This window comes from Lycium barbarum, chromosome 2, assembly GCF_019175385.1.
Source record: "Lycium barbarum isolate Lr01 chromosome 2, ASM1917538v2, whole genome shotgun sequence".
Taxonomy (NCBI): Eukaryota; Viridiplantae; Streptophyta; class Magnoliopsida; order Solanales; family Solanaceae; genus Lycium; species Lycium barbarum.
Genome location: NC_083338.1, coordinates 7,908,209 through 7,924,286, shown reverse-complemented (window position 1 = coordinate 7,924,286; position 16,078 = coordinate 7,908,209). Strand labels below are relative to the sequence as shown.

At 36.1% G+C, this 16,078-nt stretch overlaps 2 protein-coding genes across 2 annotated transcripts; one reads left to right on the top strand and one right to left on the bottom strand.

Annotated features, from left to right (window-relative positions):
* Nucleotides 1-392: 392 nt before the first annotated feature.
* LOC132626045 (uncharacterized) lies at nt 393-7,990 on the top strand. The gene is made up of 9 exons (XM_060340766.1): nt 393-612; nt 2,789-3,107; nt 3,959-4,084; nt 4,163-4,202; nt 4,293-4,375; nt 5,363-5,431; nt 5,545-5,598; nt 5,923-6,051; nt 6,207-7,990. Exons 2-9 carry the CDS (start codon nt 2,838-2,840, stop codon nt 7,719-7,721), a joined length of 2,286 nt encoding a protein of 761 aa, XP_060196749.1. The 5' UTR covers nt 393-612; nt 2,789-2,837; the 3' UTR covers nt 7,722-7,990.
* An 878-nt stretch (nt 7,991-8,868) lies between these two features.
* On the bottom strand, nt 8,869-14,931 carry LOC132626047 (uncharacterized). Its single transcript, XM_060340768.1, has 4 exons — nt 14,529-14,931; nt 11,450-11,518; nt 9,569-9,741; nt 8,869-9,202 (listed from the first exon to the last, which is right to left on the bottom strand). The coding sequence occupies exons 1-4, from the start codon at nt 14,830-14,832 to the stop codon at nt 9,008-9,010; spliced, it is 741 nt and encodes a 246-aa protein (XP_060196751.1). The 5' UTR covers nt 14,833-14,931; the 3' UTR covers nt 8,869-9,007.
* Between the last annotated feature and the right edge of the window lie 1,147 nt (nt 14,932-16,078).

Here is a 16,078-nt window from a genome sequence, read left to right as displayed (position 1 = left end):
ATTCATGTGTCAACTGGTTTTTATAAGATAAAAAAAAGACTAATCTTAACTAAGAAGTAAACAAATTAAGAGAATGACAAAAATTGTACTTATGTTTGAGTAATTTTGGTCCTTTAAATTTACAAAGATTTCTGAAAATATCAGAAAAATTTCGTCAAATATTTAAAAACTATAATAAAATACACTACACTAAAACATGTACCTCCATAGGTGAATTCTCGCTTAAACTTTTTTCACATTTAAGTCAAATCTATCGTACAAAATTTGTTAATTATTTGACGAATATAAAAAAGTGCCATTTTTGACAAATTGAAGGGACCAAAAGAGTTCATAAATATATCTAAGATGACTACTTTAAATCTACCCCAAAATGAAGGACCATTTTTGTTATTCTCTCTAAAAAAAAAAAAATTAGCATATGTTTCAAGAAACTTTGTATTAAACATCAAAGAGAAAAGAAAGAAAAAACAACGAATGGAATTATAAACCCCTCTTTCATTACCCTCAAAAAACCCATAATCCTTCACTTGGCACTTACAATTGTCATTTTTCAATCCAAAACCCCACCATGTATTTGCTTCTGTAGAGTACAGTTCAAGCGATTCTCTTAAGGTTTTGCATCTTTCCTTTTTTGTAAATATTTTTTTTTGTGCATTTGGGTGCAAAATAGTTCTTGGGTTTTTGATATTGAGGGATTTGCATCTCTCCTTCCTGGTAAAAATATGTTTTTTTGTGTTTTTGGGTGAAAAAACCAACATGGGTTTTTGATATTTAAGGATTTGCATCTTTCCTTTTTGGTAAAAATGTGATATTTGTGCATTTGGGTGAAAAATACTATTTGGGTTTTTGATATTTAAGGATTTGCATCTTTCCTTTTTGGTAAAAATGTGATTTTTGTGCATTTGGGTGTAAAAACCGACATGGGTTTTTTGATATTTAAGGATTTGCATCTTTCCTTTTTGGTAAAAATATGTTTTTTTGTGCTTTGGGGTGAAAAAACCAACATGGGTTTCTGATATTTAAGGATTTGCATCTTTCCTTTTTGGTAAAAATATGTTTTTTTGTGCTTTTGGGTGAAAAAACCAACATGGGTTTTTGATATTTAAGGATTTGCATCTTTCCTTTTTGGTAAAAATATGTTTTCTTGTGCATTTGGGTGAAAAATACTACTTGGGGTTTTGATATTTAAGGATTTGCATCTTTCCTTTTTGGTAAAAGTATGTTTTTTTGTGCATTTGGGTGAAAAATACTATTTGGGTTTTTGATATTTAAGGATTTGCATCTTTCCTTTTTGGTAAAAGTATGTTTTTTTGTGCATTTGGGTGAAAAATACTATTTGGGTTTTTGATATTTAAGGATTTGCATCTTTCCTTTTTGGTAAAAATGTGATTTTTGTGCATTTGGGTGTCAAAACCGACATGGGTTTTTTGATATTTAAGGATTTGCTTCTCTCCTTATTGGTAAAAATGTGATTTTTGTGCGTTTGGGTGTCAAAACCGACATGGGTTTTTTGATATTTAAGGTTTTATTGGGTAATGTGTGGTTTGTTGTTGAAGTGTTATAGATTTCATTTGTTTTTATATAAAGCCAAGATTCGGTTTTTGTTGTTTAATTGAATTATTTTTCTTTGTTCATGTGATATTCTAAATATATGCTTCTTCATTGCTGTGTTAAATGGTTTGGTTTTGAAAATGGAAGTTTGAATGTTGTGGATTTTGCTTCATTTATGTTTGAGGAAAGTGGAAAGTTCAGTTCTTGATATTACAATCTGTTTGATTGCGATTAGTTGATGGATATGACCTAGACATTCTTACTATCCCCATCTGTTCATGAAGAGTTGTTTGCTATGTTAGCTTTAGGGGAAAAAGAAAACAAAAAACTATGTATGTGAACTAGATTTATAGCATGTTCGGTCAAGCTTCTGGAAAGCCAAAAGTGCTTATTTTAGAGAGTAGGTGTTTGCCCAAGCTTTTAGGGAAAACAATGGTTTTGAGCAGTAGTAGAAACTGTTTTTCAGAAGCTGAAAGAAATAGTTTCCCCCTATAAGCACTTTTGGAACCTTGGTCAAGCACAAATTGCTATTTTAATATTGACAAAAGTGCTTGCTAGATTGATTTGTAAATCTCCAAAAGTATTTTTTTTGGAAAACACTGCTGACAAAAAGAACTTCTCAGAATAAGCAGATTTTAAGAGGTTGGCAAAACAAGCTATTGGACTGGTATTAGGGTGTCTACACTTTTAAATGTTTGTTTTGAGTTTTACGTATGTTTAAGAGCATCTTCTGAAGTTAATGTTTCTATAGCAGTTATAGTAGAAATCAGGGTTCAAATATGCATCTATTAGTGCATAGTAGTATTCTGTAATTTTTTATGTGCTTTTTATGCATTCAAACATCAGCATTGTAAACTTATGTATATTGAATAAAGTAATCGTAGTTGATTAGGAACTGCGCTGTACGAGAAACTCTTTTCTGCTTAAGATTTCTGTAACATTTGAATGATTTTTTGAAACCTTTTTGAAGATGAGTTTTTAAAATTAACCATTTTCAACTGAAAAATCTTTTGCACTCACAAATTTCACTTTTTTCTCAAGTTAAATGCCAAACACAACTTCAATTTCCAAATACCTTTTTTCAACTTAACTTCAAATACTACTTTTTTTTCAAATATCACAGTTTAATGTCCAAACACCTACGTAGATTCTAGGCCTTTTTCTTGAATCTCTGGTTTGTTTTTAATTTGTCTACGATACCCATTGGATTGATTTCTTGACCATAAATGTATTGCAGGTGTTAGTATACCGAATACCAGGTGTGCTTAAAAGGCTTAAAAGGAAGCATGAGCACAAAAATTGAGCAGGCGTCTAGCCGCGCTTCATCTGCAACACCATTGAGTGGCCCAAAGATCTCTATGTTTGCCAATAAAACTGGATTTGTGATACCAAAAAACAAGTTAGCAGGTTCATTGGTTCCGGTATTTCGAGTAGGAAAAAAAGGTAGTGATTCTGTAAATGAAGATAGCACTAAACAGGTGCAAAGGAAAACCAAGTGGGGCCCTGATCTCACACAGGATACAACTGTCAGGAAAGCAAGAGCCTTGGCATATCAGGTGCTTCAGAATGCTTTGAAATCTACAGTTACCAGTTTTTAAAAAAAATGCTTTGAAATCTAGTTACACTTTCTGTTCTTTTTTATGATTTTTCTTGAAATTGAGAAATATATGTGTAAGTAATACTTTCTAAAAAGAATATGTGTAGGTAGTAAGGAATAAGTATTTTCTAGTCATTTTTTTGGTTTATTCGTTCCATTAGGAGTCCTTGCATCAGAAATACAAACCTTTATATTCTTCATCCAACAAATACAAACTGACAATAACTCCAATCTCAACATTGTAGTGATGTATTGAGATTACGCTATTTTAGAAAAGAATTTTGTTTTGTGCTCCTTCAGTCTATGCATGAGTTTTGCCATAGATATACAAAAGAATCATAACAGTGGCACACCTTCTCTAAGAAATCCAAAAACATGGGCAAGAGCACTTCAAAGCACAATCATAAAAGATCACTTTAACCATGTTAGAATATAGATTATGCGTAAGTGCACAATTACATACGTATATATGCAATATGCGTATGCATATGCATATGCTACATTGATCCAAAAGCTGTAAATAAACTTGTCATTTACTGATAAAAACAACTGTAAACATATATTTGTGCGACATGAGGATCACCAGCATCCTAATCACTAACCCCACCCCCACTCCCAAATAGAAAAATGTTTTCCAGGCATTTATGGCCCTAATTATATGGGAAGGAGTCTTATTTCTTGGTGGCAATTAATAATATCCCTTTGTCCATTGGGTCATAAAAGTCAGTGTAATTCTGTGTGAATGGCTTTTATCAATTTCCTACTCCAGGTGCCACTAAGTGATATTGCTGCCTTACAAATTTTGGGCAGAGTCGTGTGGATCAAATAACACAACTACTGAGTTCTAGGAGTTTGGAGGGAGAAGTCAGCAAAGACTCATTACCCGACTCTCCTGCTAAAGATTACGAGTCTTCAGATCATCATCCTACTGATGAGGTAAAATTACTTATCAGATTTTTTAGTTGCAAATTTTGCATGGAGTAGTTCAAAAACTGACATCTTCTGTGGATGTAGAGTGTGGAATTACTGGAACTTGAAAGACGGGAAGCCATTGGTATGTTGTGATTGATCCCTTGCGTCACTGACTGTTACTTTTCTCTTATCAAATGAGCCATACAACTTACATGTTTTTATTTATATTCAGGGGAGATCCTAAAACTGAATCCGAGTTATAAGCCACCTGCTGGTTATAAGCCTGTACCAAAGGAGGCAAAAATACCAGTACCTGTAAGTTTAATCCAGTTTTCTGGCACTTGGTCTTTTTGTTTTTCTTTTTGTTCCTATAGTTCCCCCTTTGGGTTCTGTGAGTTGAGTTTAAATTTTTGAATTCTTATCAACTGGATAAAGATTAAGGATCATCATTGTATTATATTACACTCTACAACTTCTCATCGGCTTAAAATTACTACTCTATTTAACTCTAGTTGCCATCTTATAAGACTTGAATACGCTTTTATATTGATACGAATGATGGCTGGCCTTGCAATACAATTTAGACAAACTATGGATTAACGGGAGATTTATGGAGAAAATTGTCATTAGTTGTCCTCCTCCTCCCACTATTCCTTTGCTTCCACAACAAAAGGAGCAGGTTTAAATGTGAAATGGAAGATGTGCACTTATTCATTGTCGTTTCTTTTCTTTTATACTGGTTCTGACTGCCATGAGTTGGGTGTTGCTTAATTGATGTTCTAATTTATTTTAATGATTCAATTTAGTTATGATGTGTCCTTTAAAGCCGTGTTGTGCTCTCTAAGAGGGAAATTGAATTTGGTATTCACCTGGCTAAGCATCTCTTGTTTGGGAATAAGGCGTAGTTGTTGTTGTAGTCGGTAACTCTATATCCAGATTGTGTAGAATGTTCGTGATATATTCCTGAAATGCTACGTATAAATGATTTCATTTGTTTTGACTTATTGTTAAAACGACTCCTGGGAGTTCTTCAATGTAAATCATGCAGGATGTGGAAACTGTGAGACCTTTATTTGGCATTGTAAAGGGAACAATTCTTTGTGCTATTTAAGGTCAAGCTGTACGATACAAACTTAAAACTTTGGAACATATAGTAATTAAGAGCCATGACATTATTTTTTACTGACTTTGTTATCCTTATTCTATCTATTACTCACTAATTTCCTGTAAGACTAGCCATAATTCTGACCGAAAGGGAAGTGATAGATCCTCCTGAGACATCTCTATTTATTCTCATTGCAGATCAAAGAACATCCTGGGTACAATTTTATTGGTTTGATTTTTGGCCCCGCTCATAAGCAACTGGAAAAGGTAATTATCTCTAGCATCCAAGACTTTGAAGTTCTACTTATTTTAGTAGATTGCATGGTAGTCAAAAAGAGTTCCTGGTCAATATTTAGTTGTTTCTGATTACTGAAAACCAGGAAACTGGAGCTCAAGTAAAGGTTTATGGTACTAAAGCAGATACCGGAGAGAAGGTAATGCCCCTAATTCAATCCATCATTTATATTTTTTAGACTGGGTTGGACATCTATAAACTGGAGTTTTATGCAATCTATGTCTACTTGCTCCAAGTAATAACTATGTTGCTCTGACTCTCCAAAAATGCCATTGCACCCGTGTCTGATATTCCAAAAATGCACTACTTTTGGAGGATCCGACATGCAAAAGCCCACATTGTTGAAGAGCCCGAGCAGCATAGAGTATTATATCATCATGTCTGGACTGTCAATCTTCGACATATTCCTGTTGTTCACCTTGATATCTTGAAAATTGACCTGTGTGTTTTAATCTGTCCCCAGGTAGAAGTTACTTCTGGTGAAAATGACTCTGGTGCTTATGATGAAATGTATATCCAAGTATCAGCTGAGACATATGAAAAGGTTGATGCTGCAGTTGCTTTAATTGAACTGCTGGTTACCCGAGTTTCAGTAAGTAAACAGTACTATGACGTGTTGTACTTGATATTTTTGTAAATATTATTGTGGCAATTCAGCTTTCTTTTTTTGTGCAATACATTTTTCTTAAAACTTTGTTTGTTTTTTTGTTTTGTGTCATAAAGTTGTAAGTGCCATTTGATTCTCAGGTGACTCCAGCGGCCACAACTACGAAAACGGCAGATGATGGAGAAACTATTTCTAGTGAAGCAACTCCTGGCCCAACGCCCCCTCCTGTACTAAATCAAGGGGTGGCTCAACCAGTTGTGGGGTCACAACCTCCTCAACTACAAGGTCATTTCCAGCCATACCAAGGGCAATGGTTTCCTGGACCGACATCTCAGAATCCAGTACCTCCCTTTCCAGGACCCATTAACTCCGGGAACCCGCACCAAGTATCACCATCATCACCCTTTGGTCCACCACAGGGTATGCAAGATGGATTCAGTTCGGTTCCCCGAAACCCTTTTGTTCACTCTAGCCCACAGGCACCTCTAATGCGTCAGCAGCCGTACATGCCTTCCGCTCATTTTGGACAAATTGGTGGACTTAGACATCCAATACCACCTCAATCCAATATGACTCCGCCTCAATTTTCTCAGGGCCAACCGAGTCCAACAGGGTTTCCGCAAGCTGTCAGACCAGTTATGTCTTCATTGCCTCAGCCAGACCGACCATTGACCCCAGCTGGGAACTCTCCTGGATGGTCACAGCCACCATGGAACACCCAGACAGGTCAAGGTCCAAGCAACATGGGTCCCACCATAGTTTCTCCTCAAGGAAGTCATCATCTTGGTTCACGACCAATGAATGTCGCTGCAGCTCCGCATGTAGATGTTTTCCGGGGGGCATCTGGACCCGCTCCATCAGCGCATATGCCTCCTCCATTGCATCCATCTTCGGGATCTACCCCCGCACATTTCTTGAACCACTCTGTGTCTAGTGGACAACCAGTCAATCCAAGTCTCGCACCTAATCCAATTCCTGGAAGTTCTCTTAATATTAATTCCACGAGACCTACTTCCTTTGGAACTCCAAAACCACTGCAGCCCAGTAGCGATTTTACATTCCAGCCTCGCCATCCACAGAATCCAGTCTCTCCAGCCACGGCTTCCAGGCTAATTGGTCAATTTGGATCTCAGGAACTTTCACCTTCAAACCAAATGATGCGACCTCATCTACGACCAGCAATAGACAATCCAAATCGCCCACCTGTCATTCAAGGATTCCAAAGACCCCAGCCAGGACCACCTATGTCACTTGACTTGGCTCGAGGACCTGCGGGCCCTCTCCCTCAATTTAGGCACCCGACATTTTCGAATCAGGGTCTAGCTTCACCTACTGGCCCTCAAATGCAACCAATGAACTTTAGGCCAGCTCCAAATCATGTAGGTTCTTTCCCTCCTAGAGGGAACTCCATGCCTCTTCAGCAAAATAATCCAAATCCCCTGCTTCGACCACAGAACTTTGAGGCTCCCAATAATGTCTTCTTTCGGCATGGTAGGCCTGCCTCTAGCTCTGTTGGAGCAAATCAAATATATGACCCTTTTTCACCCACTTCTGTCCCTCGACATCCTCGTCCTAGTGGCAATCCAGCTATGGCAGGAAAACAAGAGAGTGATCCTGAATACGAAGACTTGATGGCATCTGTTGGAGTTAAATGATTCAAGCTGTAGATTGCTGTTTGATCGTCGAATTGATCGTTAACCTTGATATGCATTTTTTCTTACTGGGGTCCATAGAGACAGTAACTAACCCCTTCAATTCTCCTTTCTTGTATTGCAGAAAATGCTTTTTGATAGATATATTTTATAGGAAAAGCAATGTGTTTTAGGAAACAGCTCTTATGGATGGTGCATATCCTTATTTGCTTGGTGCCTACTTGTTGAAGGAATTTTGGGTTGGTGGATATAGTAGTATTATTTTGAACTAAGAGGTGTTTGTTTACTACCTTACTATGTGGGGTTTATAATGCAGGTATTGTTTATGAGGTCAATCGTGACGCATGCAGGACTGTCACTCCAGAAAAATAATACAGTGAATGTTATGCTCTTATTCTCATATTGCTAATACATGTATATGTCCTATCTTGTATAAAAATAATACTTAGATTCTAGTAAGTTATACTATAATTTATTACAACGTTTGAATGGAACAAGTATCTCTTCACAGCAATATTCACTTTGATAAAAACTGATATTGAGTTTACTAAGGCTTAAAGTAATGCAGAAGAAGCTAGTCAACAACCTTCAGTTTGCTGGATTTATAATGCGCATTTCCTTTAATCTTCTTGTTTTTCTTTTTTTAAGAATCAAGAGATTTCCAATGGCCAGTTAGTGCACAATTTGAAACTCGACGAACAATGAACCTGCACCCTTACTCTTCTCTACTTAAAATATCAAACTTTTGTTCACATCATGCCTTGCTCTCTTCCCGGTAAACGGCAACCCTGGGGCCAAAGGCATATCTTTTGCACTTCCAACCCTACTTAAGTATCAAACTTTGTTCACATCATGCTTTGCTCTCTTACCAGTAAACGGCCAAGCCAACAGCATATCTTTTGCACTTCCAGCCACCATAATCCGTTCAATCTACACCTACTTATTACATAGGTTCAACACCATCTTAAGTCTCATGTAACACGAGTTCTCTGATGTCAGTCATGCTCGTCGGAAGATGCTCAACCATAGGCACGCCAGTCGGTCAGCTCTTCCTTGTAGGTGTTAAGGGGGGGCGGGGAACAGGTTTTGGCACCCTCTTTTTTCATGTACTTGAGGAATGGGAGATTGGATAAGCATGGAAAATATCGCATTAGAAAATGATTTCTTGATATAGATTTCTTGATATAGTTTGAATTCTGTAAGTCTAGGACCATTGCACAAGTTTTTCTTGCTTATGTACAAAAGGAGAAGAAATACATACAAAAAGGGAGTTCAACATGACACTTAAATCAGACAGAAGGACCTGATCTAAGTACCCTCTCTAGTTTTTCAGCCTTTGCATAGTCAGTTTCTGTTAGAGGACCAGCCGGGAAAGGGGTGATCTCGACAATAAGATGTGGCGTAGGGAGCTCATCAAACAACGCTCTCACGTTGTTGCAACAGACACTTTCTCCATGAGCACTCTCCCTCCTAATTTGACAACCCTGGAGAAAACAATAAAAACTTAGGAAATGTTGCACACAGAATTATGTTTTTTCTTTTTTTGTTTGTTTTTTTTGAAACTGGTAATGTTGAAAAGAATATGTTATTCATATTCCGAAATACTCCCTCTGTCCCAATTTACGTGATGGTGTTTGATTGGGCATGGAATTTAAGAAAGTAAGACTGATTGTTGAAATTTGTGATATAGATATGTGTGGCTATAAATATCTCATTAAGGGTAAAATAGGCATTTTGAAAGTTACATTATAACTAATTATAGAAAGATGTCATTCATTTCTGTACTGACTAATAAGGAAAGAGCATACATAAATTGGGACGGAGGAAAAAAATTCTGAACCTCTCATTACCTTGTGAGAAGTGGCATCTCTAAAGTGGTCATCATCTGATAGCAAGGAAGCAATGGATTTGAGAAGGCGTCGTCCTTCAGGTTTGGAAGGTACCCTGTAATTTCGACGTAGGGTCCCCTTAGTGGTAGGGTGCCATTTGCTCACTAATTTCCTTCTATCAGTAGCTTCCTTCTCTGTTAAAACAAGAATATCATTAAATTCTCTATTTACTAAGTGGCTGAATTTTGGAAGAAAATGCTCAGAAAAAAATAACTGATCTGAAGATAAACAGCAACTACATTTATATGTAACTAAGAGAGCCAAATTTATCAAATATTAATCTACGTACGACCAATGGCTATATTGGGGTAAAGGTACCAAGTGGCATTGTCAAAAGTAACTAGTTGTACAAGCAACAATCATCTATGAAGACGCAATTTTTTCTTTTTGATAAACCTGTTGTTCGAGCCAAGCTTGCACGCACCTCGACTAATTTCACCAGATACCTGCTACCTCCAACAGGTACCGGGTAACTCTGTCCACATAGGCTTAGACAGATGGGAAGATATTACCTAGTGTTTTGTCTCCGCTGAGATTTGAACTTGAAACCTCATGGTTCTCCCACTTCATTGACCACTAGGCTTCACCCTTGGGTGCGAGACACAAATATATTTTCGATAAACATGATTATATTGAGAACATTCAAATTCTCTCTATATGTACGAATAGACTTGCTTCACTTTGTTCTCCCTTTCCATTGATCCTCATTTTCATCCATTTACAACTGCTTTCACCCAAAGAATGAAAAAGGAAGTGGGAATTGGTGTTGTTCTATGGCAATGTAAGACTGCACAAAGGAATCAATATTTCTGCGAGGACTCACACGTATTTGGTATTTTCCGCAAGGAGCCTACTTGTTCTATCCAAAGGGAAAAAAAACAATAAGGACCAAGTTATATCAAAATTTGATGTATTAGGTAAATGAGCTGTTAGTATAAGTTCATGCATAAAAGTAAAATTAAGTTCGAAAATTGAAGTTGCCTGTGTTCTTGCTAATTTTCTTTCTAAATCTTACCAATGCTTACAAACTCCAGATTGGCATATATTTTGCATCCTTAATTATCACCCTCGCAAAATACATACTACCTATGACACTGGGAAATCAAGCTTTTTCTCCCACCTCAGCTTCACAAATGGAAGGAGGGCGAGAGTGTAGCGCACACACTATAAATTATATGAACTCCAAACTTTCCAAGATTTTAAGCTGAATCAAGAAATAAGGGGTCACTGAAACCTCAGAACATGTAAGTCTGATCCAATCCACTCTCTACAGGAGTGAGCTGATAGAGAAGGATTAAGGATGGACCAAGTGAAGGAGGGAGCTACATTCAATAGCAACCAAGCTCTTACGCAGCAGAGGTAGAGGGACGCAAGGGGTTCATCCGAATCCACACTGTATATACAAGGTCAAAAAAAATTATTTATGTTATATATAGTAGATATTGAATTTTCCTTGGCTTCTCCGTGTGTTGCGTCTTAATGTTTTGAATTTCCTTGGTGAAAGTCCTGGCTCCACCACTGCTCTTTAAGGATTTAAAGTTGAGGCTTGAGAGCTAAAAACCCCATCAATAAATGGTTTATATCCTACTAGTACCTCGGTTTTCCTACAACATTGATTAACCAGTTCGTCATGTAAGTAATACTCCTATCACTTGCCGCAAAAACCAAAAGGAAGAAAAACAGAACCACTCGAACTTCCTACGAAGCCATTATTTTCTAAAAGTACGCCTAGTCAGAAGTTGTTCATCAGCATATCAGCACATCAAATTATACAGTATAATCCTTCATTCCTAACGCACAAATACAAACAAATGTAGATGTATCAAAGAACACTTCACAAACCTGGTTTGCTTTGTAACTCCTCAAACCATTTGGCGAAACCCAAATCAGCACTCCCATCAGTCTCCAAATCTACAACCAAAACACATAGCATATCAAACTAAAAGACTCAAAAAACCACAGGTTTCAAATAAACAAAAAAAACAACCCCATTTCTCATTAATGCACAACAAATCAAGCTAAAAAGACTCTAAAAACCACAGTTCCCAAATAAACAAACAGCCCCATTTCTCATTAACACATTACAAATCAAGCTAAAAACCCAAAAACCACAATTCCCATATAAACAAAACAAACCTCATTTCTCATTAACAATTAACAAATCAAGCTAGAAGACTCAAAAACCACAGTTCCCAAATAAACAAAACAATCCCATTCTCATTAGCACATTACAATCAAGCTAAAAGACTCAAACAAATTTTTTAAGTAAACGAAACAACCCCATTCTCATTAGCACATTACAAATCAGGCTCAAAGATTCAAAAACCCCACAGTTCCCAAGTAAACAAAACAACTCCATTTGTCATTAACACATTACAAATCAAGCTAAAGACTCATAATTCTACAACGAAAACACATAACAAATCAGCTAAAAGGCACAAAAAGAACACTTCCCAAGTAAACTAAACAATCCCATTTCTCATTAGCACATTACAAATCAAGTTAAAGACTCAAAAACCATACTTTCTCACATAAGAAAAGACCCCATTTCCATTAACACATTACTGGTTTACAACTCAACCTAAAAGACTCAAAAACTATAGTTCCCAACCCTTACCCACCCACCCCCCCCCCACCCCACCCCCAAATAACTCAAGCTAAAGACTCAAATATCATACTTTCCCACATAACAAAACAACACCATTTCCCATTCTTGATGTTTAACAACAAGAATACCTGATAAAAGTGGATTAGAAGGAGATCCAGCTAAACATGCTTTCAAGAGTGAATAAACTACACAAACTCTACCAGCCCATAAAAAAGGAGCGTCAAGCAAAGTAGCATGAATGTTTGTTGTCCCAGTTTTAGCACTACCAACAATCAATGAGCTCCTTTTGTTACCCAAATAAAACTTGTAATCAAGATTGGGTAACAAAGGAGAGGTGAAAAAGGTCATATTTTTAGAGAAAAAGTTGTTTCTTGAAATGGGTTGAGATGAAAACACTCATTAACAAGCTAAAACACTCAAAACCACACTTCCCAAATAGATAAAAACAACCCCATTTCTCATTAACAATAACAAATCAAACAAAAAGATTCGAAACCCCACAGTTCCCAAGTAAACAAACAACCCCATTTCTCATTAAAACATAACAAATCAATCTGAAGACACAAATACCATACCTTCCCACATAAGGAACAATGCTATTTCCCATTCTTGATAAATCTACAAGCACACACATAAAAAATCAAGCTAAAAGACTCAAGAGATCGCACTTCCCAAATAAACAAAACAACCCCATTTCTCACTTTAACATATTACATAAAGCTAAAGACTCAAATAGCATACTTCCCCACATAAGAAAACAACCCCATTCTCATTAACAATAACAAATCAAGCAAAAAGATTCAAGAACCACACAGTTCCCAAGCAAAAAAAAACAACCCCATTTCTCATTAAAACATTACAAATCAAGCTAAAACACTCAAAACCACAATTCCAAATTAGATAAAAACTACCCCATTTCTCATTAACCATAACAAATCAAGCAAAAAGATTCAAAAACCCCACAGTTCCCAACTAAACAAAACAACCCCATTTCTCATTAACACATGACAAATCAAGCTACAACACTCAAAACCACACTTCCCCACATAAGAAAACAATTCCATTCTCATTAACACTTAACAATTCAAGCTAAAAGACTCAAAAACCACAGTCCCCAAATAAACAAAACAACCCCCCTCTTTTTTAGCACATTATAAATCAAGCTAAAACACTTAAAAACCACACTTCCCAAATAGATAAAACAATCCAATTTCTCATTAACAATAACATAGTTCCCAAGTAAACAAAACAACCCCATTTCTCACTAACACACAACAAACCAAGCAAAAGACTCACACACCATACTTCTCCACATAAGAAAACAACCTCATTTCCCATTCTTGATAAATATACAATCAAAACACATAACAAATCAAGCTAAAAGACACAAAAAATTCACATTTCCCAAATAACCAAAACAACCCCATTTCTCATTAGAACATAAAATCAAGCTAAAAGACTAAAACACCAACACTTACCAAATAAGCAAAACAACCTCATTTCTCACTAACACATTAAAAATCAAGCTAAAGACTCAAATACAATACTTCCCCACATAAGAAAACAACCTCATTTCCCATTCTTGATAAACCTACAACCAAAACACATAAAAATCAAGCTAAAAGACACAAAAAAATCACAATTCCCAAGCTAAAAGCACATAAAAGAAACAAAACAACCCCATTTCTCATTAAACATAACATACCAAACTAAAGACTAAAAAACCATTCTTTTCCACATAATATAACAACCCCATTACTCATTCTTGATGTGAAAAAACCAAAAATACCTGAGACGAGTGGATTAGAAGGAGATCCAGCTAAGCCAGCTTTCAAGAGTGCATAAAATACACAAACTCTACCAGCCCACAAAACAGGTGCTTCCCATTTCTCATTAGAACATAAAATCAAGCTAAAAGACTAAGACACCAACACTTACCAAATAAGCAAAACAACCCCATTTCTCATTAACACATTAAAAATCAAGCTAAAAGACTGAAAACCCATACTTCACCACATAAGAAAACAGCCCCATTTACCATTCTTGATTAACTCTACAACCAAAACACATGAAATATCAAAGCTAAAAGACTAAAAAAAAAACACTTCCCAAGTAAACAAAACAACCCCATTTCTCATTAACACATCACAAATCAAACTAAAGACTCAAATATGATACTTCCCCACATAAATCAAAACAACCCCATTTCTCATTAATACACAACAAACCAAGCATAAGACTCACACACCATACTTCTCCACATAAATTAAAACAGCCCCATTTCCTATTCTTGATGTTTAACAACACAAATACCTGAGACAAGAGGATTAGAAGGAGATCCAGCTAAACCAGCTTTCAAGAGTGCATAAAATACACAAACTCTACCAGCCCACAAAACAGGAGCTTCAAGCAAAGTGGCATGAATGGTTGTTTTCCCAGCTTTAACACTCAATGAACTCCTTTTGTTTCCCAAATAAAACTTGTAATCAAGACTGGGTAAAAAAGATTTGGGTAACAAAGGAGAAGTGAAAAAGTTTAGATTTTTGAGTAAAAAATTGTTTCTTGAAATTGGTTGAGATGAAAATGTGAAGGAATTGGTTGTAGTTTGTAGAATCATTGCTTTGATTGGATTTTTGGAAAGTGAAATAAAGTCAGTGAGTGAAGATTTTAGCAAGTTCTTTGAGGTTCGTGGCTTTATAGATATACTTTAAAATGATGTCATTTTAGAGTTATTATTGACATTCAGAATGAGTTTCAGCTGAGTAGATGGGAGAAAAGGACAAAAATGTAAGATTGTAGGTTCAAAATAGTCCCTTAACTATGCACTTAACGGTTTTAGTCTTTTAAGTTTGTTACAAGTTAACAAAAACGGTCCCTTAACTATGACCTTAACTATGAGAGTAGATTCAAAATAGTCCCTTAACTATGCACTTAACGGTTTTGGTCCTTTAAGTTTGCCATAAGTTGACAGTTTTAGTCTCGACAAAATATTCATCGAACTCTATTTGTTAGATTTGACGAGCACTATGAAAAAAAGGGAAAAATTAGTGAGAACTCTATATCGGTCAAATAACTCGGGACAAAACCGACGGACGTTAGTCGGTTATAGGAAAAAACTGAGGAAAAACCTACAGACTTGATAATGTAAAAAAATAGTGTCTCAGAGCACAAAGACCGACGGATTCTGTCGATTAACATCGAGGGAGTTCATTCGCTAAGTAAAATACACTAGATTCGTTTTTACTGAAAATTAGAGAAAACTAAATACTTCCAGTGTAGTGATTCTTTTTTTTTAAATAGTTTCCGCACATTTTTCCTCAAAAATAACCGATGGACTTCCGTTGGTTTTCGTAAAAAACAATAAAAATTAAAAAAAAAAAAAAAGTGTCCCTCGATTTTATCCATCGATTTCCGTCCATCGTTTTTTTCGCTTGTTTTTGGTAGTGACAACTTTTTTAGTTTCTGCTATTTCTAATTTATTTCTAAAGTCTAGTGTATTTTATTTAGTCGATGTATTTCCTCAGTTTTAATCGATAGAGTCTGTCGGTCTTTGTGTTTCAAGACACCATTTTTTGACATTATCAAACCGTTAAGTGCATACTGAAGGGACTATTTTTAACCAACCCTCATAGTTAAGGGACCATTTTGTCAACTTATGGCAAACTTAAAGGACCAAAACCGTTAAGTGCATAGTTAAGGGACTATTTTGAACCTACTCTCATAGTTAAGAGACCATTTTTGTTAACTTGTAACAAACTTAAAGGACTAAAACCGTTAAGTGCATAGTTAAGGGACTATTTTGAACCTACTATCATAATTAAGGGATCATTTTTATCCTTTTCTCGAGTAGATGGTGTCCCTTG